Source organism: Meles meles, chromosome 2 (genome assembly GCF_922984935.1).
Source record: "Meles meles chromosome 2, mMelMel3.1 paternal haplotype, whole genome shotgun sequence".
Taxonomy (NCBI): domain Eukaryota; kingdom Metazoa; phylum Chordata; class Mammalia; order Carnivora; family Mustelidae; genus Meles; species Meles meles.
In genome coordinates this window covers 202,470,198-202,482,531 of record NC_060067.1, presented here as the reverse complement: position 1 = coordinate 202,482,531, position 12,334 = coordinate 202,470,198, and the positions used below count along the sequence as shown (strand labels likewise).

General features: G+C 36.1%; 1 protein-coding gene across 1 annotated transcript in view; it reads right to left on the bottom strand.

The window, feature by feature from the left end:
* Positions 1–12,334, bottom strand: part of VEGFC (vascular endothelial growth factor C) — a 106,107-nt gene that overhangs the window by 35,031 nt on the left and 58,742 nt on the right. The window contains exons 2-3 of the mRNA XM_045985678.1: positions 1,733–1,946; positions 95–285 (exon numbers count right to left, since the gene is read on the bottom strand). Coding sequence (XP_045841634.1) covers positions 95–285; positions 1,733–1,946 — 405 coding nt within the window. The remainder of the gene's footprint in view (positions 1–94; positions 286–1,732; positions 1,947–12,334) is intronic.

The following is a 12,334-nucleotide window of genomic DNA, read 5'->3' as shown; positions in this document are numbered from 1 at the left end:
CTCCCCAAAGACAATATAAACCGCTCAGAAGGGCAGGGGGACCCGCGCCACGGTCAGGGACCGAGCGGGCGGCCCGTGGGGCCAGGGTACCTACCGTCTTGCTGAGGTGGCTTGTGCTGGTGTTCATACACTGTAGGCCCTCGCTGTTACAGCAGCCCCCACATCTGTAGACGGACACACATGGAGGTTTAAAGAAGGTGTTTGTGGCTGCTCCAAACTCCTTCCCCACATCTACACACACCTCACGGGGTACGCACTGAGTTTTTCTCCACTCATTATCAATACCTGTCGGGTCACAGGGAAGGCCGTAAGTTACACAGAAGCCAGCGAGGGGGGCAAGCCCGCAGCGAGTTGGAAGTCACGTTTGAGCTCAGACTTTCAGGCTGAAGTATACTACATGAGGTTAAAAAAAGAAATAGTTGACAGGATTCTAAATTGCCCTGAGGATCGGAATGCAATATAATATTTATTTAATACTGAACAGAGCAGCGAAGGATATTTTCTTAAAAAACGAATTTCTATAGTCCGGTAACAAGCTAAATTAGGATTACGCTTTCTTAAAACAACACCAATTTTTCTGTAGCACACATGTTTGGTTTCCTTTGCTTCTGAAAATGAAAATTTAATAATACAGATGTTTGCAGGACCTGTGGAGAGACAGTCATGCTCATTTGCTATAGCATGTACTATTTTTGCGGTTTCAAGGCAAAGATAAACAACATGATTGAATTTTTCTTTCTAAACTGAGATGTAAATGAGGAAATTGCTCTGGGTTTGGACTGAATTCAAAGATCGTTTTCAGGCAGGCTATCTGGCAGCTTTGGGTAACGTCACTTGAAATGCAAGGGTGTTTTCCATCAACTGGGACATGTATCCTGAACTAAGTGTCTTCAGGAAAGTCAAATGCTCCCTCTTGGAATTCTGTTTCCAGTGACCTACAGCCTTAGTTCTAACACTGTGGACTCTTTAAATATTGCATTATAGATGATGTACTTCTCAAATGTTCTAGCTTCTTTTCCCCATCTTCTCCCTCAAGAAAAAAGGATATAAACTATGGGTTATTCAACCTTGAGGCCATTTTGCTTGCATGTCTTTTCAAAATAATTTGCAATCGCAAACCGTTGATAGCAATGACTCTCTCCCAACTGAAGGAGTTACTTTTTTTAAAAGTAGCCCACCAATTTATGCCGTTGCCCTTTTACGTAGCAAAATTTCTTGTGATGCTCCCTGCTAGATCTTTCAGTAGCTTTCCAAAAGTCTAGCTTACAAGCCAGTTACCTGTGATAATAAGTCTTGGATACCAATAAGAAGTCTTGGAAAAGATGATTTGGGGGTGATTTAGAAATTAAGCATTTCTGAATCTGAATCAGAAAATGTATGTGTAATTATTTTGTAAGATATAGAATGTTTAAATGGGGAAACTGACGCATTGTGGCAAATACATCTTCAGGGTTTTAAAATTTTGCAATGGAATATCACCTTAATAAAAAAATGTTGGTAGGCATGTACCTTTCTATTTTTATATTTTGAGAAATCCTCTTTACCACTCACAGTGAAATTATAAAATGCTATATTTTGAAAATCTTTATTCCTATTTTGTTTGCTTTCAGCCCTCAGGCATTTAGTGATACAAATGCTGAAATTTAAAAACAAAAACAAAAACAAAACAGGCTGGCAGATTTCACTGGGTTGATATATAAAGCTTATCATATATTTTCTTTCCCATACTTACTTTTCAAGATCTCTGCATTATAATGTGCTGCAGCAAATTTTACAGTCTCTTCTGTTCTCGCGTTGGTATTGGGCTGTTCTTTGTAACGCTGCCAGCCGCCCTTCCTTAATTGACACTTGTACATTTTCCAATATTCTGGGTAGAGAACGGTCATGAGCTCATCCACACTAGACACGGACCGCAACTGTTCCTCCAAATCTTTGCCTGCATACGCCTATCAAAGAAACATGCATGATCAATCAGTTATCAGATTACGAGATTTGGAAACAAATGCACTAAAAAACCCTCTAGGTTTAACATTATATATGTCAGATCCTTATTAAAAATGTTATTAATTATCCTTGAATTACTTCATTTACTTGGTAAAATTATATTCATATTTTAATTAGAATTAGTACCATGATTAAAAATGAAGTGCGCACAATCAAATTTGTAAAATATATATTTGGTTTTTAAGATAAGAATTTTATGAGACATAATTTTATTTTTTTCTATTTTTTAAATTATTTTTATTAACAGATAATGTATTATTAGCCCCAGGGGTACAGGTCTGTGAATCCTCAGGCTTACACACCTCACAGCATTCAACATAGCACATACCCTCCCCAATGTCCATCACCCAGACACCCTCTCCATACCCCTTTACCCCCCGGCAACCCTCAGTTTATTCTGTGAGATTAAGAGTCTCTTATGGTTTTGAGACATAATTTTAAAAATAATTTCCAAAGTAGCTTGTTGGATTTATAGTTCTACATAACTGGCAAATCTTTAAGTCTGAGAATGTATTCAAGCCTGTATTATCCTCCAATACATATAAACTGAAGTCCACTCTAACGCTTTGCTTCGCTTTTAGTTATCAGCATCAGTAAAATATAATGAAGCAGGATGCTTGAAATTAGGAAACTCTGTTTTACAGAAGCGGTTTTAGAATGAATAATTCCACGAAGGATGGGATTTCAACAACAGCATCCCAGGTTTATATTCTGGCAGACCCTCCAAGTATTTCCAAAAAACCTGATTGTCAAGATTTATTTTGCTATGAAAAAGACATGAAACAGTCTGGAGAACATTAATTCTGCTCATAAATAACTGTCCACATCAGTGTGTCCAGTTAAGTAGACCATCCCCAGTTACATTCAGGTAGTTAGCATAGTTATGAAAAAATGCAGTTTTCTAAACTATTCTTTGAAATTAAGGGAAAATGGGACATTGTTTAACTTCATCTACAAAGTGAAATACAACATGAAATGTTTATTTTATACTGCCATGCTTATCCCAGCTTTTAAGTCTAAATGTGGGAGGAAATGCTTCGGACACTGGTTCTTACAGTTTAGCGTGCACAGGAATCAGCTAGAGAAGTGACCACCCCTACTAGGGGATCTTGGATGGAGATCAGTAGTCTACATCCTGGGATGCCTGGGTGGCTCAGTGGGTTAAAGTCTTGGCCTTCCTCCCAGGTCATGATCCCAAGGTCCTGGGATCGAGGGTCCTGGGATCAGCAGGGAGCCTGCTTCCTCCTTTCTCTCTGCCTGCCTCTCTGCCTACTTGTGATCTCTATCAAATAAATTAAAAAAAAATAGTCTACATTCTAACAAGTTAGAGTTGGATAATAAAATTGGATAATAAAAGTGTTAATTTTAGGATTTCCTTATTAATTTTAGGATTTTTCCTTATTTATTGTGCCACTGGGGTATGTACTTAATCTCTTTAGGTCTGTGTTCTGAAAATATGGATATTAATCCTTTACCTTCTGGAATTCCTGATATGCCATCTGGCTACACAAGTATAATTCCCTTGAATAGATGGAGGGTGGGGACGGAGAAAGCGCAGTAAATGAAAGTGACAACATCTCACACAGTTACCCAGTTGTTTGTGAAATATTTGTCTCAGGAAAATCTCATCTATGACACAACGTTCAAGAATCAGAAACGTCTTGGAATCTTAAAAGGATTGCAAATGGAGAGAAAGGCTGCAAAAGTACATGGGTAAATTTTTGGTCATCGCTACGTAAAATGCAACGTCATGGATGGGGTTTCCATCTGTCTCTGCTAGCTTGCATAGCCCTCGAACCAGCAGGAGCACCATTGGACTGTGTGACTGGTGGGTCCCTGGGAATCTCTTCCCCATAATTCGGCTGGAATTAAAGTCAAGTCGTGACCTCACACGAAACTCGCAGGAACAGGCATGAGTGTTTGCTCCGCCAGGAAGAGCTTCAGGACCACACCCACCAGTGTTCCACGACACAAGGAGAGGAACACGCCAAGTCACACAGGACAAAGAGACAGTGGGGAAATGGGGCTTTCAGTGAAATACTATTCAAAATTTTAAGACAAATCAAAATTGTGCTTCACATTTTGTACTTCAAAACTTAGAAAGGGAAAGTAACAATAATTGTATCTAGGACAGAAAATGCCATTACTTGGTAGATAAATAGAAAAATATAAGCATACAATTCACAATAGAAAAAAAACACAATACAAAAAAGTGAAAAAAAAGAAGTGCCAAAGCCAATCTACAACATAGGAATAGAAAATAAGGTTATATTTATATTCTTAGGCTGAAAAAAAGGCTTTTTATGTAAACGATCTATATGGTAGAAAATACTGGAAACCAAAATACAATAAAGTAGGAAATCTATTTGCAATATACATGACAGATGGAAATGGACTAATATTCTTAAAATATCTCATGAACATGGTAATGACAAAAAACAAACAGGTGCTTCAGTAGAAAAATGGGCAAAGATCTTAAACGGAAGATTCACTGAGAATAAATATGTTAGTATGTATTTGGCGATGGTCAAAGTGAGGGAAGCCCTAATATCTTTCAATCCTGGTGGGAATATAAATTTTAAAGCAATTTAAGGCAAATGCGTTATTTCAAATTGGAAGGAGTTAAAAATAAGCTCCGTCTTAGACAGCAAATTCACTTTGGAATTAAATTTTCCATCCAACAGAAGTGAGACTATCATTATGCCATACAGAAGTACAAACTCGTCATGGCGTTGTCTATCATATGAACATAAAAACAATCTGTACAGACAATAAAAAATACTGATTAAATAGTATAGAGTACAAACATAAATGTAATAATACAACAATTGAGACATGTAAAGAGGTTCATAAGTGCTTTATGAAGAAGTATACAATTTAGACACAGTACACAGGATGTTTATATATTAGTAAATACTTTCATAAAACCAAATTCACATATAGATTGTATGCATATATTTGCATATATAGATAAGAGTAAAACATATGCAGCTATATATATAGATATATCGATATACCTATATCTATATATATCTATATATCTCTCTCTATATCAATATATCTATATATCTCTCTCTATATATATCTTCTCCAAATTGCAGAATTAAGGTAATTATTATGTCCTTCTTGATAAATGTTTATACTTTAAATTTTATTTTTTTTAAAGGTTTTATTTATTTGAAGGAGACAGAAGGTATGAGCAGGGGAAGGAGCAGAGTGAGAGGGAGAAGCTGACTCCCCGCTGAGCAGGGAGACCAACTCAGGCTCAATCCCAGGACCCTGAGATCAGGACCTGAGCCAAAGGCAGACGCTTAACCCACTAAGCCACCCAGGCACCCCTGTACTTCAAATTTTAAATAATGCACATATATAATTTTGAACAACAGAATGAAAATTTGAAAGTAATTGTCTCTAAATGTGTTGGCTCTTATTTCGGCCTTCATTTGCTTTTTTCTTCTTATGTTTCTATAGAGCATGCCTTTGACATATTAATTTATAGCAACCACTGGCAAAAGCAGAAGCTGTCATGGACAAAATGGTATTAGAATAGCTTGATACTGAGTAATTAATTAATTTATTCCCATTAGATTTTAATTATTATATCCGTGGAAGAAAAAGAAACCTTAATATCAAAAGACCAGATTTCCACCTTGGCAAAAGACCTAATTGAGGAAAATTAGATTTCATTTTTTCAAGTCTCCCTCTATAAAATGGAAATCATGGTATCTTTCTCATAGAATTTTTGTGATGATCCAAATAGACATTTGATACAGAAGTGTATTACACATCTTATAGGTAAGGGTGAATAACCTGTCATTATAACATCTTTGGACGGCAAACGCACAGTACAGATTGTTTTTTAGGTAAACTGAAATTTTTCCTCAATCTTGACCTATAACTCTCAGTATTGTACCATTCTGGCATCATATTTCTTTCAGTCTGTCTTCTGCATTTTTGTTCTAAATGAGTAGCAACCTGGGAATTCAGCATCGTCAGCTAAGTGATGTGGGTAATGTGTGACTCTGGAGAAGACCCCAATCTTAAAGATAAGACAGTGCCAGTCAACCATGGCACATTCACGTTCACATTCTACTTTTGAAGAATTAGAAGGGGTCCCAGTAAACCTAGAAGGAGTTCTGAACCAGGAACACCCTCAAATCTTTCAAGTAGAAGTGTATCCATGTGAAAGGTTCCTTCTCAAAGCTTTCTCTTTTTCCTTAGTGCGATATACTTAACTCCCAATGTTATATTAGTTTTAGGTGTACAACATATTGATTCAAAAATTCTGTGTGCTTCTCAGTGGTCACCACGGTCAATGCAGTCACCACCTGTCATTGTACAACTTTATTCTAGTATTACTATCTATACGCCCCATGCTAAGGTTTCTATCTCCATGACTTATTTATTTCATAACTGGAAGTCTGTACCTCTTAATCCCTGTTTCTATTTCAACCATCTGCGTGTGCACCTCACCCCTGGGAACTACCAGCTTGTTCTTGTATTTAAGAGTCTCTTTGTTCTGTTCTGTTTTTTTTTTTTTTTTTTAGATTCCACAGTTCCATGTAAGTGAAACTGTATGGTATTTACGTTTCTCTGACTTATGGTGTTCAGCATAATGCCCTCTAGGTCCAGCCATGTTGTTGCAAATGACAAGATCTCACTCATTTATGGTTTGGGAATATTTCATTGTGTGTAGTTATATGGATGTGTGTGTGTGTGTGTGTGTGTGTGCGTGGTTGTGTGCGTACGTGCGCACAGGTGCACGCAACACCTGGGTAACTTCCATATCTTGGCTGTTATAAATAATGCTACAATAAGCATAGGGATGCACATATTGTCTCAAACTAGTGTTTTCATTTTCTTTAGGTAAAATAGTAAAATTACTGGACCATACAGTATTTCCATTTTTAATGATTTGAGGAATCTCCGTACTGTTTTCCACAGTGGTTGCACCAGTCTACCCTCCCACCAACAGTGCACGAGGGTTCCTTTTCTCTGAACCTCACCAACACTTGTTATTTGTCTTTTTGATACTAGCTATTCTGACTGGTATGGGGTGGTATCTCATTGTGGTTTTACTTTACATTTGAACATCATTTGATGATTAGTGATGTTGAACATCTTTTCATGTGTCTGTTGGCCATTTGTACGTCTTTAGAAAAATGTCTCTTCAGATCCTCTGCCTATTTATTAATTGGATTGTCTGCTCTTTTCGGTGTTGTATAAGTTGCTTATATAATTGAATATTAATTCCTTATCAAATATATCGTTTGCAAGTATCTCCTCCCACTCAGTAAGTTGCATGTTCATTTTGTTGATGACTTTCTTTGCTGTGCCATAGCTTTTTATTTTGTTGTAGTCCCAACAGTTTACTTTTGCTTTTGTTTCTCTTGCTTGAGGAGACACGTCCATAAATATGTTGCTACGGCTGACATCTATTACTGCTTAACTTTGCTTTTTGCAGTTTTATGGTTTTACGTCTTACACCTAAGTCTCTAATCCATTTCGAGTCTATATTTGTGTGTGGTGTAAGATAGTGGTCCAGCTTCATTCTTTGCATGTAGCTGTCCAGTTTTCCCAACACCATTTGTTGAAGAGATTTTTTTCACCATTGTATATTTTTGCCTCTTTTGTAATAGGTTAATTGACCATATAGGTGTGGGTTTACTTCTGGACTCTGTTCTGTTCCATTGATCCGTTATCTCCTTTTGTGCCGGCACCGTACTGTTTTGGTTACTACTGCTTCGTAGTACATCTTGAAACCTGGGATTATGGTACCTCCAGGTTTGTTCTTGTTTCTCAAGACCGCTTAAGCTATTTTAGGTCTTTTGTGGTTCCATATAAATGTTAGGATTATTTATTGTAGTTCTGTGAAAAATGCCATCAGTGTTTTGATAGGGATTGAATGGAATCTGTAGATTGCTACGTAGTATAGACATTTTAACAATATTAATGCTTCCAACCCATGAGCATGGAGTGTCTTTCCATTTGTTTGTGTCCTCTTCACTTTCTTTCGTCAGTGTCATAGTTTATGGAATACAGGTCTTCTCCTTAGTTAGATTTATTCCCAGGTATTTTATTTCTTTTTGGTGCAACTGAAAATGGAATTATTTTCTTAATTTCTCTTTCTGCTATTTTGTTATTAGTGTACAGAAATGCATCAGATTTCTGTATATTAATTTTATATCCTGTGGTTTTACTGAATTTTATCATCAGTTCTAGTAGTTTTTTTTGTGGAGTCTTTAGAGTTTACTTTGGGGGGGGATTCTATATCTAATATGTCATCTGCAAATTGTGATATTTCTTCCTTACCAATTTGGATACCCTTGTTTCTTTCTCTTGTCTGATTGCACTGGCTAGGACTTCCATTACTATGTAGAATACAAGTGTTGAGAGTGGACATCCTTGTCCTTGATCTTAGAGAAGAGCTCTCAGTTTTTCACCACTGAGTATGTTAGCTGTGGGTTTTACATATATAGCCTTTGTTTTATTGAGGTATGTTCTCTCTAAACCCATTTTGTTGAGAGTTTCTTTTCTTTCTTTCTTTTTTTAAATCATGAATGGATGTTGTATTATGTCACATGCTTTTCCTGTATCTGTTGAGGTGATCATGCAGTTTTAATCCTTCCTCTTGTTAATGTGGCATATCACATCAATAGATTTGTGAATATTGAAACACTCTTGAATCCTTGGAATAAATCCCACCTGATTATGGTGAATTATCCTTTTATTGTGTTGGTGAATGTAGTTTGCTAATGTTTTGTTAAGGAATTTTGCATCGTGCTTGGCATCTAGGTCAGAGGTACTGATCTGTCGTCATTTCCTTTTCTTTTGTAGTATCTCTGTATTCAGGATGCTACTGACCTTGTAGAACAAATCTGGAAGTTCTCCTTCCTTTTCTATTTTTTTGGAGTGTTTGAGAATAGGTATTAACTCTTCAAAGTTTTGGTAGAATTCATTTGTGAAGTCATTGGCCCTGGGCTTTTGTTTGTTGGAGCCTTTTGATTACTAATTTAATTTCATTACTAGTAATCTCTATGTTCAAATTACCTACTTCTTATTCAATTCTGGAAGATGCATATTTCTAGTAATTTATCCATGTCTTCTGGATTGTCCAATTTGTTGGCAAATATTTTTTCATAATATCCTCTTATAATTCTTTGTATTTCTATAGTATTGATTTTTATTTCTCCTTCTTCATTTCTGATTTTATTTATTTGAGTCCTTTCTCTTTTTCTCTTGATGAGTCTGGCTGTTTTCAATTTTGTGTATCCTTTCAAGATTCAGCTCTTAGTTTCATTAACAGTAGAATTGTTTTCTTTCGTCTTTTTTTTCCCATTTATTTCCATTCTAATATTTATTACTTCCTTCCTTCTACTAGCTTTGAGCTTTGTGTGTTCTTTTTCTAGCTCCTTTAGGTGTAAGGTTAGGTTGTTTGAGAAGATTCTTATTTCTTGAGGTAGCAGTGCATTGCTTTATCTAAATGCTTTCTTGAGTCTTCATGTTCACCAATGTTTTCCAGCACATTGAGGTCCTTTGCCTGAACGTTATATATTCTTTTTATTTTTCCAAAAGAATTTAGTACATCTTACAATAGGAAGGATCTTAAAAACGGATATTTAACTGTAATAAAAACCTTCAAGTAATCTAAAAATGAATGTAATTTTGTACTCTATCCTTGGAGGGATCAATTACGAGGGCCCAGTGATGACTCTTATGTAACGTTCATTCTGTGGAGGATTTTGAGTGCTACAGAAGTCAAGCTGAGTGTGCAACATCAAAGACGGGGAGCTACCATTAGGAACAAACCGCTTCCTTGATAATTCGTGTACCTGAAACACATTCCCTTTTTTTTTTTTTAAAGATTTTTATTTATTTATTTGACAGAGAGAGATCACAAGTAGACAGAGAGGCAGGCAGAGAGAGAGAGAGGGAAGCAGGCACCCTGTTGAGGAGAGAGCCCGATGCGGGACTCGATCCCAGGACCCTGAGATCATGACCTGAGCCGAAGGCAGCGGCTTAACCCACTGAGCCACCCAGGCGCCCCCAACACATTCCCTTTTTAATCTAACAGAAGAATGATGATTCCAGAAGTTACATGATGAGAAAGAGTTTTGGGGATTCACCTTCAATCTGTAATTCCCCTAATTATGAAGAATCATAGCATAAACTGAACACTTGAGGTGGCATTGACTGTGGATCCTAATCACCTTTACATTTTACACACCTAGCCTGCAAAACCTAGGTTTCCTCTGGCTTCTCTTTGTTGACTAGGGGTTGTTCAGACACCTGCTAGGGACAAATCAAGAGTCCACGTAGGTTGTCCTCCCTCCCCCAAACTGTGACAACCCAGAGAGTCAATGATAAGTAGCAAGTCACCTAGGATTAATGTTAGTAATAGCCAATGAATGGAAAATTGATTTTTAGAAGACTCTACAAATCCAATGTCAATAATCTCTTCGAACAACAATCTTAAATTAATTGCTATGTTATGTATAGACTTGATACTCATTTGATAATTTTATGAAGTTGAAAATTCATGAGGAAATGCATATACTTTAATTATGGAAAACTTTCTTTCACTTAGAAGCATAAATTGTTACTGGAGAGTAATAATCGGTATTGAAAATCAATCAGAATTGAATAATAATCAGAATTGAAAGAAAATAATCAGAATTGAAAGAGTGGGCAAGAGTCCACAAACCAAAGACAGGTTTGATCATACTACTGTATTTTCATGAAATGGCCAAAAATGTCATAGGCAAATCTCTTTAGTTGTCCCACATATCTATATTTTGAGGGAGAGGAGGCAAATAACTTATCATTCCAACTGGAAAATAAGGGATGTTTGCATTTTTTTCATAAACTGTGTATATGCTGTCTTTAAAAGTCTGGTTCAAGTTATATTTTTTATATATTTTTAAAGATTTTATGTATCTATCTGACAGAGATCACAAGTAGGCAGAGAGGCAGGCAGAGAGAGAGAGGAAGGGAAGCAGACTCCCTGCCGAGCAGAGAAGCTGATGCGGGGCTCGATCCCAGGACTCTGGGATCATGACCTGAGCCGAAGGCAGAGGCTTTAACCCACTGAGCCACCCATGCACCCCTATATTTGAAAAATGTATATATTCATGGACAATTTCATATCAAATTATCAGTTTAATAAAACAAGAAATTTACTAAAAAGTTGAAAAGAAAATATTTTTCATATTATTCCCATCACATACATCATTCCTTTGTCCTAAGAAACCAAATTATCAGTAGGGATAAATCTATTATAAGGCAATTATCAAAATCAATAACTCTATATTACCATTGGGTTTTCTTTCTTTCTTTCTTTGAAAATAGGGTCAGATCCAGTCATTAAAATAAGCAGTTGCTGAAATTATTGTTTCCCAAATACAGCAGAGGCAATGCTTATTCAGTTCTTCTTCCTTAACGGGGGCAGTTGTTTGACAGGTGAACTGTGGGGTGTTCTGTTTCCTTCAGACAACTATCCATGCTAGGAAAATTTGTAAATTTTACAGTATATTCCGATTAATGAAAGATACCTTTTTAAAGCAAAATCTGGGAAAGGTGGCAGAATGTAGAGGGTTTTGGATCTGAAAAATCATCTAATACATAGGTGTAAAATTCATTTAAAAAAATCACCCTTTAGTAGAGAGTCATAAATAAGTATGTAAGATCAAACAATATTCTTCTAGGGAATAGAAACTTGTAAACATTTTATATGAGCTTAGCAAGTCATTTTACCTAACGTTTCAGGGAGGGTTTCAGAGTCAGGTTTTTCCCCCCACAGATTACCCATCACCCATTTCTACACCAGCCTGATGTGCCACAGACAGGTATACCCTGAAAGCAGACATTTACATTTCAGTTTAATACTGGAAGTTTTTTATTGTAAGTTTTGAGTTCCAATTTTTTCTTAATCCCCTGAAATATTTTATTATGAATTTTGAAAATAAGGCCATAATAAAGAATAGAATCTTTTTATGTCTATTATTAATAGCATGGATCGCTTTTTTTTTTCCAAAAAAGAAAAATCATTTTTTAAGTTTATCACATATATGAATTAAATTAAAAAATCAAATATTTATCTCATTTTCTAAGTCGACTTATAGAAAATATTTTAAATATTCACTTTCAATTGTTATTGAGGAAACAACTTTCTAATTTAATGCCAAAGTAGACAATCATATTTGCATAATCCACACAAAGGACAAGATAGCTCTATATACACTGACTTCTTCCACCCAACACTGAAAACCACTCGCTTCTTATTTTCGAAAGGAATTGGTCTTCCTTCCTTATTAGAATGACAAAATGATCT